Source organism: Durio zibethinus, chromosome 1 (assembly GCF_047325235.1).
Source record: "Durio zibethinus cultivar Kanyao isolate XHJ-2024 chromosome 1, ASM4732523v1, whole genome shotgun sequence".
Taxonomy (NCBI): Eukaryota; Viridiplantae; Streptophyta; class Magnoliopsida; order Malvales; family Malvaceae; genus Durio; species Durio zibethinus.
In genome coordinates this window covers 9628230-9650410 of record NC_143162.1, presented here as the reverse complement: position 1 = coordinate 9650410, position 22181 = coordinate 9628230, and the positions used below count along the sequence as shown (strand labels likewise).

Sequence of the window (22181 nt, the reverse complement as noted above, 5' to 3'; positions counted from 1 at the left end):
TGTCACGATTCATAAGCTAAGATAAACCCAAGAGTTTTAGTAGAATAGAGTCTAACAGTCAGAGGAACCAAACCTTAAAACCTATACGAGATGTACTATGAAGTCCATTCACTCTTTTTTTTATTAAAATTTTTTAAATTTTAAAAAATTTGAAACTAATGTATTTTCAAATGTTCTTTATAAATATTTTATTTGATTAAATATATTTTAAAAAGAAAGTTATCTATGAAAATTAATAAGATAAAAAAATAATTATAAAAAAAGAATCAATAATATTAATTTTGCTAATTTACTATGAGCAATAGTCTTTCTTTGGGTTGTTAAATGGTAACTTTATGTAGTTTATATATATATATATATATATATATATATAAATAATTAAGAAATTTTTTTAATTATAAAAAAATTATTTGTAAAGATTATATTTTTATATGTGGGGTCCATTTATACCAATTTTTTTGTTTTTTATTTCTTACTTTTTTTAATAAAAAAATAATTAATATATTTTTATTCTTTGAAAACACACTTTTATAGCCTTGTTTCTTTTGCTATGGCATATTATTTTCTAGGTTTTACTTATTTTTTTACTTTTTTAAAATTATTTAATAAATACTTTTTAAAATTTTATAAATTTATATTATTTTTTAAAGGTTTTTTGTATTTGAGACTCATTTATGTAAAACTTCTTCTTTTGTTTTCCTTTTTAAACTTTTTTAACATCTATACAATAAAATGAAATTATATCCCTTAAAAACGATCATAATGACTTTTTAATAACTTGACAATTGAATTACATGTATCCAAATTAATTGTAATACCCTTCTTCTATAATTAATTAAAATTACTATAATTTCTCTCTTAACTTAATTATTAAAATACACTTCTTACCATAATTGATTAGAGTTATTATAATGTCTTTATAATCATAATTACAAAAATATCCTTTTACCTTAATTATGAAAATACTTTTCATATTATAATTTATCAAAATTATTATAATACTCTCTAACCATAGTTACGAATGTCTTCTTATCATAATTAAAAAAATACCCATCATATTACAATTAACTAAAATTACTATGATATCCTCTAATTTCAACTAAAAATATTGCTCTTTTGATTGATTCATATAATACCTATCCTATCATAATTACAAAAATACTTCTAATATTATAATTGGTAAAATTATTATAATACCCTCAAAGTATAATTACAAAATTATCTTTTTAATTACTTCATAATTACGGATTAAATTTTAACATCTATATAATAATATGAAGTTAATACCCTTATAAATAATCATAATGTCCTTTTAATTACTTAATAATTGAATTACATACATTCAAATTGATTGTAGTGCCTCTCTTTTCATGATTAACTAAAATGACTACAATACTCATATTAACATATTTATTAAAATACCTTCTTACCATAATTGATCAAAGTGAATGTAACACCTTTACTACCACAATTACGAAAATACCCTCCTATCATCATTTGCCAAAATTAATATAATACCTCTTCTATCATAATTACAAAAATATTTTTTTATATTATAATTTACCAAAATTATTATAATATTCTCTTGCCGTAATTATGAAAATGTCAATTTATTACTTCATAATTACGTACTATATTTTAACATCCATATAATTATTTGAAAGTGATCCATTTGGTAAATTGTCATTATGTCCTTCTAATTTCTTGACAATTAAATGACATATCTAAACTGACTATAATGCCCCTCCTATTATAATTAGTTAAAATTATTATGATACTCTCTAATCAAAATTATAAAAACTACCCTTTTTGATTGTTCCATATAGTACCTCTCCTATAATAATTACGAAAATACCCATAATATTTTAATTGATCAAAATTATCATAATATCCTCTAAGCATTGTAAAAATACTCTTTTGATTGCTTCATAATTACACATTAAATTTTAACACTATACAATATGAAATTAATACTTTTAAAAATAATTATAATATCTTTTTAATTACTTAAATATTAAATTTCATGCAACCAAATTGACTGTAATACTCATCTTTCTATGATTAACTAAAATAACTATAATACTCATTTTAATATATTTACTAAATTACCTCTCTTACTATAATTAGTCAAAATGAATATAATGCCCTTACTATTACAGTTACATAAATGCTTTTCTACTATCATTTGTCAAAATTATTATAATGCCCCTTTTATCATAATTATGAAAATACTCGTCATATTATAATTTCTCTTTACATAAAATTTATAATAAAAAAATTTCACTATCAATATATTTGATTATTTTTCTTTAAATAAAATTTTAAAAGAAAATTCAAACATCCAAAATTATTTCTTAGAATTTCACTTAAATTTAAAAATTATATTATCTTTATCCAAACAAGTAAATTTATTTTTAAATTTAAAAAACATTAATTAAAATAAAATCTCTCCTTCAAACATTGCATCTAAACACATCCCTCAAGGGACGTTAAATTTGAGGGAAAGTAATCAACCGTTTCAACTTATTCACTTTTTCTACAGTAATTACCTTTTATCCTCCTTCCCTTGAAGATTAGTAATCAACTGTTTCAACTTAATAACTTTTTCTGAATAGGCACAGGCAGTATTCTCCCTTTTTCTTTAATTTTTGGAGTATGATCAAATTAATATGATTTTCGTACGTTTTGTGTTAAGTATAGTACTATAAGCTTTGATATTTTATATAATGTTTTATGAAAATCCTTGGTGCAGATATCTTACTTGTTACTACTAATACGGTGAAGTCCATCCACTCTTTCTTTAATTTGAAAATTTTAAATTTTAAAAAATTTGAAAAAAACTATTTAAATATTTTTTTTGTTCAAAGAAAAATAACACCCTACTACATACAAAAAAAGAAGAAAATAACAAATAACTTGATTCGAACCTAAGTTCTAATGTTTTTTTTTTTTAAACTTATTTGCCACTAAGCTAAGGATTTTTAAAATTTTTAAATTTTAACGAAAGCAATATTTTTTAAATTAAAAATTCTGATCTTTATTAAAAATATTAAAAAATTAAATATTATGATAAAATTTTATTATTACATGCATTACATGTATCATAAAACCTAAAATAATTTTACTTAAATAATTTAACAAAAATATTAAATAACAATTTAAATTTTAAATAAATAATTTTTTAAATAAAACACTTAAATAATTTAACAAAAATATTAAATAAATAATTTATATTTTAAATAAATAAAAATTTAAACAAATAACTTTTTTATTCATTATAAGGATCACATATCATCATTAAAATACAAAACTTTATTAAATAATCTTACATTCCTCTAACTAAATCCAAAAATCCTACATTCTCTAAAAATAACAAAATTAAAAAACATTGTTTTCCTCCCAAATCACTTTGTTTTCCAAAATCCAAGTGATATAAGAATCCACTAATTAAAAAAACGCCCTCATACCGTTTTTCCATGCAAGAACAAGCAAAGCAAAGGGAAGATATCATTCTAATTCGACATGTTGAAGACACCACCTCTTCTACCAAAAGAATTGAACATTTATATTTGGCAATTTTTTTTTCCTATTTGGAATCTCCCACTTAAAAAAAAAAAAATCCATGGAACCACCCATTCATTACACAAAACAAGGGTTTACCATATGCTTTTTCAAAAATAAATCTCCAATAACAACCATATTTAACCCAACACATGCCCATGAGTTATTAACAACAATACACGAGGAGGCCATGCGAAAAAACTCAGTTAGGATCAATGTCTCATACTATATTAAATTTAACTCATAACCAACCCATATATATGTGAACACATTACCAAAATTGAAAAATATGGGGAGAATAGAAAATTACAATGTTTCTTAAGATGCACCACCATTTGTTGCATCCATGGGCTCACCCTCAGCTTTATCACCCTTCTTACCTGCAACACATGTACACTTTAGTTTACTACATATTTGCTTCCAATATATCAAAATATTTGACCAGCCAATCTTAAAACCAAGTTAGTTTATCCTTATATACATCATTACCTTTCTTCTTCTTCCCACCACCTTTTTTCTTTGTCTTTGTTCCCAATGCTAACCAGGACTTGATTTCAGGATCATCTATTGTCTTGGTTGGCTGCAACTCCTGCAGAGAATGGGATGTGATCCGATCTGATCCATTTGGCATTAGCAATACGGTGAATTTGATATGAGCAACATAATCACCTGCAGAATTATAAATAGTCCAGAATTTGTAAGCTTGTTGTGACAACATTACAATGTACCATCTTCTATTCTAAACAAGATTTCAGCCATGAATTCTTACCAGGCTTCTCATGAAGCACAGGATATGGCTGCAAGAGATCATGATTCACACATTCAACTAAACCTAGACGAGCTCTTTTCTCTTCCAAAGCCCTGTTTGAGGAAATCCATATGAACTGTCAAGCAGCATAAATAACCACCAATGCATACCCATAACAAGTGCAAAACAATCACAGACCGAGCAGTGAACGGCAGGATGGGAAATCTCTGATTTATCTCGCTGAAAATAAATCTAGAGGTCTTCATCTTTAAATGATAATTCTTGTCAACAGCTCTCTTATAAATCGTTGTCTGTTTCTCATCCAACAGCTTTGGCTGCAATTTCAACACATTGAAATCTTAAGAACAAAATTAATATGAAACAAGTATAGTAACAAGGTTAAATGACAAGAAAAGACAATTACCTTGCCTTCTCCAGTGCTTGTGACTATATCTACAGCATAAACTTCATTCTCCTCAAACTCTGCATCATCAACTCTTGTATCTGGATTGGAGATGCTTAGTATAACTTTGTTTCCATCTATCACAAACTGCTTCAGTTGATGGCTAAGAACACCTTCAACAATTTTGCAGTCATAAGCTGCAGCTACCTTCTGAATTGCATCTGTTACATCTTTATTCTGCCATTAAAACAATAATGAAAAGAAACTAAGTACAATGAATAATATCAATTAAATAAGTGATGAAGCAAGTTTTAAACAAAATAAATTACTAGGGAAACTAGTAATGCATTCATCAGAAAAGCAGTCCACAAGCGGTCTGTTCAAAAGGACAGAATCATTAATGTTTCCCCCATCAGAGTAACTATGACAAAAGCCACACTTGGATGTTGGTCCATAGCTTTTGAAAACTATTCATCACATAGGGAAACTAGGATCTGAGAACATTTTGAAAACATCAAACTATACTAGATAGATTTTACAAGTACTAGATGGAAAGCCATGGAACTAGTTTGAATATGCTTTCCACTATAAAAGGTGGGTTGGGTGTTTGACTTGGAGGTTAGAGTGAGGCACGAAGAAATAAATGACACTCTATCAGTACAACAATGACTAAAAGATGCCACATTGGAACCAAATCCATAGCCCAAGATTCATCATGTAGAAATCATGTGAACCATGAAGCAAACCTCCCCCAACCACCAAAAGGAAAAAGCCAAAGTTTAAAGCAGCAAACTGCCACCAGAGTAATTAAAATGAATTTGTGGATAAAAACAAGAAAAGCTTTGCAACAGTGATAAATAAAGTAGAGCAGTACACATCCATTTACTTAAACAGAATTTATCAATGGTTTGACAAAAACAATCATGAGGGTAACACCCACTTTTAAGGTAGTCTTTAAAGAAAATGTTGATCCCATAGGCAACTGGTATAAACCAATAAAAGATGTATCACCCCAAGGCAGCCTAACATGACCAAAGATAATATTGGCAACAGGGAAAAGAGGAGATCAACAAGAAATTGATCACCTTGGCAAAGTTGCCTGGCCTTCAAATTTCTGTTCTACATCTTACAATTGGTTCCAAGAATTAAATCAAAAGGGTAATGAGTAACCACAAGAAAAAATGTTGCAAAAACTGAGTTGAGAGATAAATTCCCCTATCAGAGTAACTATGACAAAAAGCTTCATTTGGATGTAGATCCATAGCAAATAAAAAAGTTCATCATTTAGGGGATCAAATGAAAGTCAAAACTGAAAAACACAGTCTTTACACTTTTCAGAAACCAACCACTTAATTAAATTGAAAATCAAAAGTTTGGCTCAAGAATTTTGAGATAGCAAAAGCACAATAGCTTAAGAAACATTCAAAGAACATAAAAGGATAACATAGAATGTAATAGCACTGATATATGAAACAATTACCTTTTTTCCAGGCCTGACAAGCCGCAAGGCCACTTCAGTGGCAGTATTTGCAGCAGCAACAACATCAGCCTGCCTGCCAGTGACTGGCCTATCCTGAACAACATGAGTATGTGCAACTACAGCAATAAACCCATCAATGTGGCAACCCATATCACTGCATCCAGAAAAAAAAACCCAATTCAGTTGCCACACCAAGCAGGAAATCTCCACAAACACATGAAAAAACAGAAATGCTATATGAAGCTTACATCTTGACCATATCACCTTCTTGCAACTCCGACGTGTCGCTGGCAAGTGGAGAGAAATGACAGACAGTGTTGTTCACAGAAAGGCAAGTAGGGAAGGCAATACCCCTCTCTATCTTCCTCTTAACGTTCTTGTACATGTTGCCTGTTTGCCTTAACATTACATAAACAAAAACAATAAACTATAAATTAATAACTTCATTATCAATTGTCAAACTTGTAAAAAAACTTATCAAACCAGAAGTAACTAAAAGCTTACTCTCTTATAAATGCATCACCCTTCTCACAAATGTCAACAATCTTAGCTTTCGGTTTGCATTCTTTTACAACTGACTGTAACGCCTCTGCAAATTTTCAAAGATAACAAAAAAATAAAAACAAAAAAAAAGCCAAAAAAATTAAATTCAAATGAAATGCAAAACCCATTTCCAATAAGCTAAATTTTTACGTAAATAAAAAGAGAAGAGATTAACTGTTGACGATCTCAGCAGCACCCTTGTATTTAGTAACAACTTCAGGGGAGGTGAGATCCAACTCCTTCTCCTCTCTCTCGTCGTCCGACATAGTTTTCGAATCTTATCAAAATTCTATTTAATTCCCGCAAAAAAAGGCAGAAAATCGATATCCGAAAATCAGCTGTAATAAATGGAAAGGGAAAATTGAGATTAAGATATAAAGGAACTTACTGGTTGAAATTGGCGGCAGTGAGGGAACTAGGGTTTTGGAGAAGTGACAAGAGATGAGAAGAGAGAGCGTATAAAATATAAATAAAATAAAAATAAATGCAAAAAGCCAAAGAAAGGGAGGCTGAGGCTGTTGACTTAAGCAAGGGAGTTAGGGCTACAGTCCTTACGGCAGCGTTTGCTTATATATGAAAATTTTGTCTTACGGTCACGTCATGCGGTAGGGTTTTGTTTTGCTCGGTTTGGTGTAACGAGTGTTCGTAATTGAGATTTAATTGAAGTAATTAATTAAATTATTTAATTCGATTAATTAATCGATTATTAAATTAATTTAAATTAATTAATAAAAATAATTTTAAATTTTTTTTAATTTTTCATTAATTTAATTTAAAAATTAAATTAATTAAAATTTTAATTAAAATATAATATAATTCAATCAATTATAAAATAAAAAATGCATAAAATTGATCACTTTAATTTATAAATTGTTAGAGTTTTTAATATAATATTTTGATATTTGAATATTTATTGAATAAATAAAATTTATTTATTTAAAATATGAGAAATTAAAATTTTAAAATATAATTTAACTTAAATATTTTACTATTTGATTAATTAAAAAATTAATTTAATTAACTAAATTAAATTCAATCAATTAATTTTTTAAATTAATAATTTTTTTATTAACAAAAATCAAATAATATAATTAGATTAATTTAATTTTAGATAATTCAATTCGAAATTAATTAAACCAACTAAATGAACACCTCTACTTAGTGTAGTAAAATAAAGGTAAGTGTGATTCATTGTAAAATTAATTTTTATGAAATTAAAAATAACAATAGTGATAAGATTAATTGTTGTGACAGTAATATTGAAATTTCTAGTGATATATATGTTTAGATACAAATACAGTAACAATAATAAAGTAAATTATAATAAAAAAAATTATTAAGGACATTAAATTAAATTTTATATATAAATATTTTAAATTATTTAACATTTATGACTTTAATAAAAGATTTAAAATTATTTTTATGACAAATAAGATATTTTTTTAAAAAATTAATAATAATTATTTACATAAATTAAAACTTAATAAAATAATATTAGACAAGTAAAATATAAAATATAAAATAATTTAAATATAAATGCAAAATAAATAATAAATAATGGTATTATAGTAAATGGTCTATCTTAGTGGCTATGTGGACCACAAATTGTGAATTATTTCTTTAGTGTAATTATGAGTGTTCATAATTTGATTTTAATTGAATTAATCAATTAAATTAAATAATTAATCAATCATCAAATTAATTTCAATCGATTAATAAAAATATTTTTTAAAAAATTTTGATTTTTAATTAATTTGATTTCAAAATCGAATTAATCAAAGTTTTAATCAAAATATAACAAAATCTAAATATAAAATAAATAATATATGAAATAGATTATTTTATTTCATAAATTGTTAGAATTTTTAACTTGATACTTTGATATTTAAATATTTTATTAGATAATTTTATTTAATTTATTTAAAATAAAAGAAATTAAAATTTTAAAAAATAATTTAATTTAAATATATTTATTATTCAGTTAATTAAAAAATTTAACTGAATGGGTCAAATTAATAAATTTAGTTAATTCGATTGATTAATTTTTAAAATTAATAAATTTGATTTGATTAACAAAAATAAAAATATATAATTTAATTAAATCAATTTGAAATTAACCAAATTGATTAAATAAACATCCTAAATGCAGTTAAAGAGCTGAATCACCGTTAGATATCTCAACACAATAAAATAACGCAATTGCACCAAAAAGACAAAAATTCTCATTGCACTGATACTGTGAGCAAATCTAAATGGAGCCTAAGAGTGCCAACTGTTTAAACACACCTTCCAATTATTTATTCTAATGCCCCCCTCCTTTTTCAAAATTCAATTGTAAAAACACCTTTTTTTTTTTTTGTTTTTTATAGGATCCCGTCACTTAAATATATGTTTAATTTATATAATATTATATTATAAGATATATGATTATTTGGTAAGATTTATTTACGTTTAATTTTAAATGGATAACATATACTATTGATACATAAAATAATTTTTTTATTCATAGTTGTCTACCAAATGAACTTGTTATTTAAATTTAAAAAATGTATCAAATCTTTAAAAATTAGATTTATTCAAATCATTTTATGTTAAATAATTTATAATTTTTATCTTCATTTAAATAAAATAAAGTTATTGTGCTTATTCCAATGAAAAAAATTAAAAATTTATTTAAAATTAATCTGAACATTTTTTTATGGAACATATACATATTCTTTATTTTACATTTAAATTATGTAAATATGTTGTAAAACAATTTTAAAATTATGGACTTCATTTATTATTATTATTATTATTATTATTATTATTATTATTATTATTATGGGTAGATGTATTTAGATATTGCGTTTTTATTATTAGATTTGTACTATATGTTTTTAATATTTTCATCAAAAATTAATTGATTTTTTTGTAATAGTCAGTAAAACTAAATGCATGCATTAGCTATGTATCGTTATAATTTCATCATATAAATAAAAATATAAATAACTTTCACTTTATATTATTTTTTGGTGTATAAATTTAAGTAAAGTGTTATAAAAAAAAATTTTCTTTAATAAGTTAAATAAGACGATGGGTTCATCTCAACATATAATACTTATAGTTATTTTTTATTTGTATTACAATAATTTTTTTCAATGTTTCATATGTCCTATGATGTATATAGAATAATGGTAATTAATTCCTTAAGAAAAAAAAGAATAAATAGGTGAAAATATATTTTTTTTTATAGATGGTGAATTGAAATTTTGGTGTAAGATTAGATCGATATTACATAAATAAAAAAATAATACTATACAAAAAAAATCATTAACCAAGTAATTAATTTTTAATTAAAATAATGCTAAGTTTAAACAAATTAAATTACCGATGTTTTCACTATAAATGTACAAAAAACTAATTAAAAACAAAAAGAAAATTCTCTTTAAATTTAAAATCACACATATCTTTTCTATCATTTTCAATTTCAGAGACCTTATTATTAGTTTATTTTTAAATTTAAAAAATACATATCACTTTAAGCCTATTAATAATATGTGCTACGTTATTTTTCTAAATATTTAATTTTTTTTAAAGATTTATATTACTTTTGTGATTTTGTTATTTATTTTACTTGGACAAATGCTTCTTTTGACGTTATTTTTATTCCATTACTTTTTTTGTCACATATATCTTAATTGATATTTTTTTAATATTTTGATCAAAATCATAATTTAATAATGATATGTCAATACTTTTTTTGTTATTTAATTAATCATTTAATATCATATTTTTATATTCTTCTAAACAATCAATATTATGTTTATAATTATCAAAATAAAAGCCATCATCGACAAATTTTTATCAATGAAATTTTTTTATCGATAATTACTTATTAATTTATTAAAAAAATTAATATTTATTAATAAAATATCAATAATTTATTGATAAAATTTATTGATAAATTTAATTAATTACTTCAATTAAATCTCAACTGATAACTAATGGAAATTTTTTGTGGGTAAAAAAATTTCCAAAAAAAAAAAAAGTTACACAATATCGACTAAATTTCCGTAAGAAAAACATGATTTAATTTGAATCTTTCTTTCCCAAAATCGGATAAACAAAAAAAACCCCAAATCCCTCCTTCAAATCCCTAACCCCTCTCTCCCTTTCTCTCCATCGTCTCCCCTTTCCCCATCGTGTTCCATCATGGGGTACTGAACTCCCCTCCGTCGATGGGTAATGTTTATTACTTAAATATTCCTTTTTCAAGATTTTTGTTGAGTTTATTGTTTAATTTTTTTTGTTACAAATACGTTGAGATTTGTTGGGTTTTTGGTTATATATTTGTTGACTTTTTGTTTGGTTAAACTTTTAGTTTATTTTTGTTGGATTTTTTTTAGTATTAATGATGAGCATTGTTAATTTTTTTAGGTTTTTTAAAGTATTGTTGAGTAAATTTTTTTATTTGTAGAGTATTGTTGAGATTTGTTGGATTTTTTAATAAATTTATTAATTTTTAGATGTGTAAGATTTATGTTGGTTAATTTGGGTTCAATGTGTATTAAGATTTATATATGTTTTGAAGGATGTTTTATATTTAATATTTTTTAAATTTTATTAATAATTATAGAAATTAAATAATTTATGTTTGTATAAGATACACACCTTCTACACATTGGTGGAGTTGAGAAAATTCTTTGAATATTTGATTTGAATCGTCTAGATGCACCTCCAAGACAAGTGGATAATTCTTCTGGTTCAATTACAACTGTTGCATGGCTCCACAACAAGCAGACGATCTTAAGTTTTGGTGCTGATACTAATGGGTTAGGTATGACTGTGTTCAACTGATAGCACCTTTACTTTTTTTTTTTCTACAATTGGTTGCCATAAGATATTTCATTTGTCACAAGTATCATATATGTTTTGAATTAGTGTGTGTCACTTGAGGATTTTGAGATAGAAATGTCTAATAGGTAGACTATTCTGTGCTTGTGTAATGGATGCATATTGTTTCTTAAGTTTAAAAGTCAAGCAAGGAAGTTTTAGGGCATTTTGCACGTTAAGCATACTTGTGATAAAACATTTCTTGGGTTCATTTTACTTGGGTGAAGATAATGCTAGTGCCAACATTTGGTGGATGACTTTATAGATTTTTTTAGTATCGTGTCGTGTGGGAGTTTCTAAGCTTTCTTAGATACTTGATGGAATTTAGGAAAGTAAAGAAAAAGTGAGACATTTGAGCTTAGGTTATTGGTAAAGTATTCCATTTATATATTGAAAATCATGTCTTCCATGTTGGATGTTTCGGTGCATTCTCAAACCTTAGATACATTGGTTTATTAAAAATTAAATAAAAAAATTTTGTGGTTAAAACATCCATGCTGTGTCTTTATCACTGAAGCAATGATTTTACATGATTGTATGGTTGTCTATATGACTTCCTAAACCTTGTTTGTGTGTAGGTTGTGGGACGTAAAAAGTGGAAAATTGTTCAAACATTTAAGATCAAATCACCTATAACCAGTGCTGAAGTGAGTTAGGATGGTAGTTATATAATTACTGCCGATGGATTTACTGTTAAGTTTTAGGATGCAAATCAGTAAGTCTCTAGTTAGACAGCTTGTGTAAACTTTATTCTTTTGCCAATGGCTGCTGACATTTGTATTTGACCTTATTAGTTTTGCATTGGCGAAAAGTTAATTACAACATGCCATGCAATGTGGAATCAGCTTCATCGGAACCAAAGCATGGCAATAAATGCATTGCTGGAAGAGAAGAGATGTGGGTCCATGTCTTTGATTTTCATACTGAAGAAGAGCTTCGTAGGTGCCTCTTGAGATTGTGAGATGAACATCAATATCTATGAAGACTAATTGTTTGGGACTTAAAATATTACCTAATGCTCAAATTGGATTTTTTTGTACTTTTATTTAATAGAATTCATAAATAATTTTGTAAAATATTTTACATTCTTTTTATAAATAAAATGGAGCATTTAGTTTATTTATTTATTTTTATTTTTGTATATTTAGTATTCATGTAATTACTTTAAAAATAAATTAAAAAACTAAAATAAAATGACAAAAATTATAAATAAAATATATTAAATATAATTGAAAAATAAATATTACTGAAGGATTATCGATATACTTTACTATTGATAATTATTGATAAAAATTCTATCGATAATTATTAATAAAATTTATTGACGAAAATTTCATAGATAATTACTGATGAATTTTATTTATTACCAACGGAATAGTATTATTGACTTAGCTAGCATTGATGACATTTTTTCGTTGCTAGATCTGTCGTTATTGCAACTATTGACAAAAAAAAAACTTTTATCGATGAAATTTTTTGTCAGTAAAAGCTATTTTTCTTGTAGTGTATATTTAATTATTTTTAACTTTTTTATTCATGTGTAATATCTCTTATTTTTTTCACATTTATTTTTAGCATTTTGATTAAGATAATAATAATAAAGTTTAATCTTCTTGTGATATGTTAATTGAATATATATTTATATTTTATATATATCATAAATTTTAAAAACTTAGAATAACGGTAAAATTTGTGATGTAAACACATTTTAAATAAGTAAAATAATATGTATCGCACATGTCACGAATTAGTTTTTGTAATATAAAATAAAGTTTACTAAATTCAAAAATTAATACATGGAAACTAAAATTTCTAACCATTAAGCTTAAGCGAATCGGTTTACTTTCACACTAGTATACTATTCCCTCGATCCCATTTTATCTGTTCATCTTTTCATTTTGGAATGTTCTAAAATTATGTCCTATTTTTTTTTCAATCCATGACAAATATTTTGGGATGAAAGGAGTAATATTTATTATTTCCCTTCTAAAACAAAATTAGTGGCCCACATATGTGTCTTTTACCAGTAAAATATTAAAATTTGAATTTGAATTATCACATTTCAACAACAATTTCAAATATAAAAAATTTCAAAATAAGTAATTGATATTAGGCAAAAACCTAGTTGGTCTCTTGTATGATGTATTTATGTTGGAATAAGTTTTAGTTTACGAAAAAATATATGTCAATGATAGGTTAAAAACTGTTAGTCCTAGCTATTCATTTATCATGTTTTAAAACTTGCATGCCCTTTATCTGATAGTCAGCATATTCGTTGAGCATGTCTAGCATATTATACGTATTTTTTTTCCTTCTCATTGAGTGTAAAAAAATTAGAAACACATAATTCAATGAAATTAAATAGACTGAACAAACAGTGAAGTAGTGTTACTATTTTGTTATGTTTTGGGAAATTGGGAACAAACCATATGTAAGGTAAGCTGCTGACCGCTGTTGCAAGGATCCAACATGCCCATATATGATACAACGAGCCCATTTTGCGAGCCTATTCTCTGCATCCTATATTCTCCAATAGAGCTGAAGGCTTAACCGCAGCCTTCAAATGAAGCATAAAACGCTTGTCTCCAATAGAGATTGTGCATGCGATGACATTAAAATAGAAACATACATTTTTAGTTTTAAAGCAATCATCTATAGAACATGAGAAAGTTTCTTCTTTTTCTTTCTTCAAATGAGGGTTGGAAACCCAAAAAAATTGGTAGTAATAATTTTACTACCGCAAGCCTCGGACTCGTGTTAATTGGCTTTGCATCCAAAATTTGTTTTGACAGACTAAGCACCTGCGTGTCATTGGAACATGGCTTCATTGCTCCTCGTTCGCCGCGTCTACTCCTTTACGTGTTCTGCCTTCGTTGACCGTGTTCTGCCTTCGTTGATCGGTAAACTTCATGGCTTGCCTCTATGTAAATCACTATTCAATTCTACATTTTATATGAGCAATACCCAGTTTGTATGCACTGTTTCGGGAATTCACCTCGAGAAAGCTTGTGCCAAGTTCCAAGCTGTGTTAAAGAAAGGGGCAAAGCAGCACCCAGAAGATCAATGAAAGTGATAATGGCCTTGCAACAGGAAAGAGAGGAACTTGACGCTAGGGCAAGGCAGGGAGAGACTGTTGTACCTGGTGGAACTGGTGGCAGGAGCCTCGAAGCTTAAGACTTAAGAGCACCTTGCTGTACCATAACACCTTTCTCTGTCCTTCTCTATTCAATGCGTCCATTTTTATATTGAACTATTCATTTGGCGCTTGGGTTTTATATTTTTTGTTGATGGTGATTTAGGGAGGAGCCGTGGAGGTCAGACAAGGAAGGAGCAACTGCGGAGAGAAGGGTACCAGGCAATAGGCCGAAAAGGTGAACTCAGCACCAAGGACAACTAAGGGGGTGGGCGTGCTGCTGAGGTAGGTATCGACATTGACGAGTCCAAGTACAGAACAACGAGCTGCAGCCCATAAGTCTCTCCTGCGGGCTCTGTTTGCCGGTGTCGAGTCCTAGTGGTCTTGTAGTACTCTAGTTTTGCTATTGTCAATATCGTCTAGTATTTCTGTTATTTTTTTGCCCTGTATGTTTCGTAAGCTTTTCATTTGGTTCTAGTGGTCGAGTGGCATGGCCAGGTGCCTCTCTTTTCTGTATGCTTTTTACAGTGGAATGAACTATTTTTTTGGTTGATATGCTGAATGTTTTTGCTTTAAATGAAGCGTAATATTTTTACATCCCGTCACACTAGCATGCTTTAGAATCGTTTGGGAGATGGTTGTAAGGGTAGTGGCACGAATGAATCTTGAGAGGAAAATTCAATCTGAAAATTAGCCTTAGTATTTTCGAGTAAAAGTAGAGATTTCTGAATTCCGAAAGGTTGATTTTTTAAAAAGTCTCCCCAATGAGGTTGAAGTTTCATGCTTTTTAACATGGGAAATAGGGTCGATTCCACCGCAAAATAATGCTCTGTGGAGATTGCAGAACCAAAAACCATACAATTTCCACAAAGCACACAAGTGAACAAAACAAAAGCTTCATTGCCATTAGTAGCAACTATATTATGCCTTTTTGTAACACTTTAAAAGAGACTACACAAGAAAAAGAGGGAAAAAGCAGAGAAGGCAGAAGGCAAAAACTACAATGAAATAGAGAAAAATTGGCAGTTGTGGAAGAAAAAGAAACCACTGGACGCGCGGAAGCTCACATAATTTAGATACTATATTTGAGAGCTGCTTCATTCGGTAGCTTTTTTCGCCTTTCACAATCTACACTGCACATCAACTCGCTTTGATCTCTCATCTCTTGTCGTCTGGTACAGCAGTTACATTTCATCAGTGGCTCGTTGCTAAAGCAGTCACCAGCAAACCAAGCACCAGAAATGGCTGTGCACTTGCCTGAAACACAAGAACAAGACTTAAACATTCGATATAAAACAAGAGAAGGTCAGAAGCAAGAACGATATGATTCCTCACTAGCCCATTACTCCAAAATACCCTATTCTTGATATTGGCACTACTTTAGGGAATGAAATACCAGACATAAATCCAGACTCCAGTTAGGCTCCAAGGGTGAGATTGGTAGACTTATTGAGACATAGGTATCCTTATTTGCAGACCAAGAGTTACTCCATGTGAGATTGTAAGAACGTGAAACACAAATATTACAAACATTCATGGGCGGAAGGTGGTTCATATTGCTCATTAATTATGGCCATAATTACAGTAAAATTCTTTCCTCTGTTCTAGTCAGTGAGCAACGGACTTGTCTTAAGAAAATTTACCTGATACTTAACGTCGTATTTGACAGGATCCTTTAGGAAGTATTGGAACTGCAGTGCACAGATATTGGTTATGAGCATTAATCTCTTAGAAGGTAAGAAGAAAGAGGCTGTGGTTTCTACAATGTATCAAGAAACTGTTCTACCTGAAACACAACTTGTGGAATTATCAAAGCAAGTAGGGCGAGCGCATAATATGGCTTACCAGCCCCTAGAAGATAACCTGCAACCACCATTATATAAGCAGTGAGCTGTTAATTTTCAAGAAGAAAGATGCATTGAATTTCCTAATCCATCAGTTACTGATATAAATTCCAGTGACTTACCAGCGACAGATATTTGAGTTATGTCAATAGCACCGACACAAATCCATTTAGCTGTTTCAGCACCAAAGGCTACAGGAATTGACTGCTCAAACATCATATCATACAACTGTCAAGCCCGGTTCTTACAAGGATAATGCAAATGATATATCCAAAGAAAGCAAAGAGTTTGCAGAACTCATTATAGTCTGAAGGTTTAAGCTAATAATAATAATAATAATAATAAAGAGAGAAGACCAGTAATCCTAGAGCTTTGTCTCCTTCGATACTTTTGAAGTCATTAACAATGGCAATCCCCAACTGCAAAGTGATACAGCAAAAACAAATTGTTACAAGTTAAATCATGTACCTCTAGCATAAACAAGAATGAGACATGCTGGAAAAAACATACCCCAGCTATGCTGTACAAGAGTGTGAGAACAATTATGTCTGGTGTAAGGGTCCCAAACAAAGCTTGACCAGCCCACCTATAAACAAATTTTCAAACCGAGCTTGTCAGACAACAAAGTTAAAGTCCAGAATATAGGTCAAATACTTCAGGACTTAACCAAATAAAGAAATAAGCAAAATCATTTTGTATAGTCTCATAATTATCAACGTTTGAGACTATTCTATGTAAGTGTCAGAATCTGCTAGACTTGCCCTCCTAAGGGTATTTCAATCAATGGAAAAGGAACCAGGATAGGTGAATAGATGGCAGTCCAATTTATGTTGCAATAGGATGATCTGTGCGTGTGGGAAACTAGCAAAGGTTTCACAATGATAATGGGAAAAAGGAGGACTACCAATTGTTGGCAATTTGTTACATGTAATGTATTATAGGCCCTTCAATTCTCACATTATTAAGAATAACCACTATTTGTCAGATTACAATCAATCTTAACAAGCCCTAGAGTATTTACAAAGCATATCTTGAACTATACTCCAAAATGCAGCAAAATAGATGGTATCACACCAGGGCAAACTGATATAGCTTGCTCCAAGAGCAAAATTTCCAATCCAGCCATTTTGTTTCAACTGCAAAATATTTGAAATTTAGTTAGATCTAACCAGATTTTCTTCCACAAGAAAAGGAAAGTAGATTGATCATCATGACAGCATGCAAGTGAACCACCTTTAAAGGAGGAGCAGAGTATATGTATGATAGCAAGGATCCTCCCAACGCAAGGTAAAATACAATAGGGAAGTCATGCCCTGCCTATAAAGACAGATTAGAACTGCTTCCATCTTTGTATATCTTTTAGGAAAAGCATGAAACAACTATTTGAAATTACGTACCCAAACGTCTAGTACAGCAGCTATGCCAAGGCCTCCTAAGAGTAGCAACCAGATTTGGCTAATTACCTGCTTTAAGTTTTTAATGAATATCAATTCTAACATGCACATAACACAAGTAGTTACGACACACACCTCTTTCTCAGAGATTGCCCCTGAAGGGATTGGACGATAAGGCTCATTAATTGCATCAATCTCTCTATCATACCAGTCGTTGAGAGTCTGGAAAGGTAAAATAGCCAGAAAAATTTGCATTATTCACGTTGAAGCTCTTTTTCATTTAAAAATCAACACATACCTTTATTGATAAGGGTTTATACCTGAGTATAGCCTGTCAGACACGGACCTGACATTATCATGCAAAGAATTGATTTGGCAACATCCTCTGGATTCCAGTGGAAGTTCCCTGAAATTTATAGAATTGTTTCAGGTGGTCCTCTAGTTACTCCTCAAAATCTTTCGTGCAATTTCTAATTGAGTTCAGGGACACAAATAAATTCATAAAAGAAAGTGATTGACACGACTAACATTCACCAATTTGTAAAGGTCCAGATACCAGATATCTAAATATCACTAAAATTCCACACGATTTCTCATGTAGTTTAATTCTTATATGCATAAATAAAAGGGTATTGTCCCAACAGTAGATGTGAACAAATCGTGTTAGAGACTAGAGAGTACCTGAAGCAGCAGCTCCACAAACTACTCCCCATACCAATGGAGGCCAAGTAACTGGCTTTGTAAGTTGAAGACGAATCTTCCATTTATCCTGCATCATATAAAACACCAAGTCAAATAATAGTTCGGATATAGGTAGCACAGCTTCACACATTTCTAGAGAAGTAACGCTATTAGGTTAATCATTTGAGCAGTCAAAGAAACAGGAGCAAATTTTCCCAATAAGCATTTCCCTTCCCTCTGGCTCTGTCTAAAATGGGTAAACAATCGACTTTCATGCCAACTGCAAGCTTCAGCTAGTCACTGGCCACACTAGATGAATGATGTATTAGAGGAAAATTGGACTTAAGTATGTGTATGACCAATGCATTAAATGCAATAATTTTATCCTCAAAAGATGTAGGCAGCTGCCCTGCAACTAAGAACTCAATTTTTTCTTTAAGTTGACATTTAGATTCCAATTGCATTTCTAGACTATAATTGGAGCAGTAATAATAAAAAATTTTAATTTGAGAGTACCAATAGGAAAAAAAAAGTTGAAAATAGATCTGTATATAGAAGAATTACAGTTTCTTGAGCAGCTCCTTTGATACCAAGAAGTTGGTTGAAGCTTGACCCACCACTGGCAGGTGCCTTGTCCGGTGCCTTAGATTTTACTACCAAAATAAACACAAATATATAATCCACCATAAAGAAATTAAACGTTAATTGAAAAAAGTTTATAATCCACCATAAAAAAAAAATTAAACGTTAAAAGTTTATGTAATTAAAATTTTTCGAAGGCTAAAAAAAAAACCCTCATTAGTATCAGTATCCGCCGCTCTCACAGTCAACCTCCGTCCTGAAATAGACAAAAATTTGTACAATATTGGAAATGAGAAAAGCGAAAAATCAAATTGATTAAGCACGAAAAACTAGTTTAGAAATTCATTTTTATCGAGGATAGGAAATGCAAGGCAAATGAAATATTGAAAGGATAAGAGCTCAAAATTAACTATTGCTTAAAGATACTAAAATTCAAATCAATTTTCCTTCCAGTTTCTTGACGAGAAAAATAGAACAGGAGCGAGTCAACTCACGGGTGAAAGAGACAGAAGGAGGATTTAAAACGGAGTGAATTGGGATTCGGAGGTGATTGTTGTTGTTGTTGTTATTGCTGTTGATTCTGTAGATTCTGGATAGCCTTAAGGAAGAAACTGTGTTGAGTACGGACGACATTGAAGCTATTCAGCTTTTCACTCCCTTTTCTTTAGATTTTTTTTCCTTTACTTTTCACTTTCCTCTTTGAAGCTCGAAGGAGAGCGAAGAAGCCAGCAAGTGGACCTGGAATTTGGTGCTGTTGACAACCCAGCTCCTAACTGCATACTAAATTTGAAGGAGAATGAGGAGAAGGTATATGGTGCGAACAACACTACCATTTTCATTCTACATACATATGGTAATTTATATCATGCATCATATAAAATATTATATTTTTATTATATTTTATATAAAAATTATATATCATAATTTATATTAATATAAAAATATAAATATAAATATAAATTTTATTAAATTAATTTATAATTTTTTAAAAAATTTAAATCGTATTATTTAAAACAAAACAAAAGACATTATTGAAAAAAATGAAGTTTCTTACTTTTTGAATTTCTTCAAGCAAATACTAATTTATATTTTAAATAAAGTATCTTATGAATTTATTAACTATCACATTTAAGTTTAACAAAGGTGCATTTAGACCACAAAATGAAGTAATTAACAGAAAAATATAAATTAATGTGTCAAATAGTATAATATTAATCTTTTATGAATAAAAAAGTAATTGATACTTACAAATCTAATTTATCTATTCAAAGATTAATTTTTTATTATCATTAATTTTTTACTATACTAGCATATATACTTAGTTGTTTTATATTGAATTTTTAAGAAATACTACTCAATTATATTTAGTTTTGATTGGATATTAAGTTTTGAAAAAAAATTGAGCAAGGAAGGTAATGTGAAGTCAAAAAAATTCTAAGAATTGAATCGTTGATACTAATTCTTTAGTTATGGAGATAATACGTCAAAGTTGCAAAGAGAAGTCACCCTTGAATAGATGAGTAGACAGTTGGGGCTAAAATTCTTCATTTTAATGCTTAATTCTTTTATGAATAGAAAAAAGAAAACATTAAAACTATCCTAAGATTAGAATAAACTTAAGTATAGTGCAAAAGGTACAATAAAATTTGAATCAAATAAGATGATTTTAAAATTCAAATTTAATTAAAATTAATCTGCAATAGATGATTGGATAAGACTTATTTTTTATCATTTTGATATAGTCTGTCAGTAGATTATATTATGCTCATTTATCTTCTAGTGAGAAATATTTTCTAAGGATATTACGTAATGTCATAAAGAGCGCTAAATCTTTCGAAGATATAATGATAGTTGATGAGATTATTTATTTGACTTATAAAGATATCTATAAAGTGTTGGGATTGCTTGAAAGTGATTATAAGTGGCATGAAATGTTAAGTGAAGCATCTTTATGGGGTATTGAACATTAATTACGTGATCAATTTGTCAATATTCTTTTATCTTGTGAAGTTACAGAATAGACTAAGTTATGGAACAAGATTTGGGAATTGCTATTTGAGGATATTTTATATCGATAAAGAAGACATATAGACAACTGGACCTAAATTTGACTCTTGAACAATTGCAAAACTATACTTTATTTGAGATTGAAAAGATGATGAACCAAAATGGAAGAACATTGAGGGTGTTTAAGACTTTTCCTTACCAAATTTAGTGTTAGTAGTTTATGTACACAATTCCTTAGTTTTGGAGGAAATGAATTATGATAGAGATGCATTATTTTAGTATCATGATGACGTATATGACGATGAGCCCAACAATGATAATAAAGTTGTTTACAATGTACTTGTTTGTTTTATGGAAAATATTATTGGTGACTTTTTTTGTTTATAGAAATGCAAGTACTGAAAAAACATTTTTATGAAGAACAACTATTTATGCAATTCGATCTTAAGGTAATATCATTATTGTAGTTCCATATTCAAGAATTATTGCTTTATCGTTGCCTAAAAGAAGAACATCACACTCTAGATTTAAAATACCTATAAAAGTAGACAAAGATTCATGCTGTGATGTTAAGCAACACAATCCACTTGCCAAATAACTTTGCAAGGCAATTTTGATCATATGGGATAAAGCTCCATTAACACACAGACATGCATTTGAAGTTATTGATCATATGTTACAAGATACTATGCATTTTGAGGAACCCAATTTTGAACAAAAGATTTTTAAGGGAAAATATATGATATTAGGAAATGATTTTAGACAAATATTGCCAGTGATTCCTTAAAGTAGCAAGAGTGACATTATGGCTAGTATAATTTCTAGGTTTAAAATTTTGGACCATTATCATTTATTTACTCTTTCTATTAATATGAGATTGCTTAGCCAATGGTTATTAAACTTGGGTGATGGCAGGTTGCCTTTAGTTTG

General features: G+C 28.6%; 2 protein-coding genes and 2 long non-coding RNA genes across 6 annotated transcripts; 2 read left to right on the top strand and 2 right to left on the bottom strand.

The window, feature by feature from the left end:
• Positions 1-3639: 3639 nt before the first annotated feature.
• Positions 3640-7231, bottom strand: LOC111312069 (ERBB-3 BINDING PROTEIN 1-like). The gene is made up of 10 exons (XM_022912044.2): positions 7124-7231; positions 6911-7024; positions 6697-6781; positions 6441-6590; positions 6193-6346; positions 4734-4949; positions 4508-4644; positions 4331-4422; positions 4051-4230; positions 3640-3941 (listed from the first exon to the last, which is right to left on the bottom strand). The coding sequence occupies exons 2-10, from the start codon at positions 6999-7001 to the stop codon at positions 3880-3882; spliced, it is 1167 nt and encodes a 388-aa protein (XP_022767779.2). The 5' UTR covers positions 7002-7024; positions 7124-7231; the 3' UTR covers positions 3640-3879.
• A 3515-nt stretch (positions 7232-10746) lies between these two features.
• On the top strand, positions 10747-12737 carry LOC149520339 (uncharacterized). Of its 2 annotated transcripts, XR_016343053.1 has the most exons (4): positions 10747-10959; positions 11447-11554; positions 12189-12325; positions 12405-12737. It is a non-coding gene; the product is annotated as an uncharacterized LOC149520339 (long non-coding RNA). The 2 variants fall into 2 exon arrangements; XR_016343052.1 differs by lacking the exon at positions 12189-12325 and having other exon boundaries at positions 10749-10959.
• A 1780-nt stretch (positions 12738-14517) lies between these two features.
• On the top strand, positions 14518-15296 carry LOC149520338 (uncharacterized). Its single transcript, XR_016343054.1, has 2 exons — positions 14518-14803; positions 14910-15296. It is a non-coding gene; the product is annotated as an uncharacterized LOC149520338 (long non-coding RNA).
• Positions 15297-15623: 327 nt separating this feature from the next.
• On the bottom strand, positions 15624-20003 carry G4 (UbiA prenyltransferase family protein). 2 transcript variants are annotated; one of them, XM_022912042.2, is made up of 15 exons: positions 19739-20003; positions 19456-19500; positions 19227-19315; positions 18663-18750; positions 18302-18387; positions 18117-18203; positions 17985-18050; positions 17821-17904; positions 17662-17723; positions 17098-17173; positions 16944-17006; positions 16710-16791; positions 16530-16606; positions 16387-16434; positions 15624-16000 (listed from the first exon to the last, which is right to left on the bottom strand). In XM_022912042.2, the coding sequence occupies exons 1-15, from the start codon at positions 19875-19877 to the stop codon at positions 15938-15940; spliced, it is 1155 nt and encodes a 384-aa protein (XP_022767777.1). In that variant the 5' UTR covers positions 19878-20003; the 3' UTR covers positions 15624-15937. The 2 variants fall into 2 exon arrangements, with proteins under 2 accessions (XP_022767777.1, XP_022767778.1); XM_022912043.2 differs by lacking the exon at positions 17821-17904.
• Between the last annotated feature and the right edge of the window lie 2178 nt (positions 20004-22181).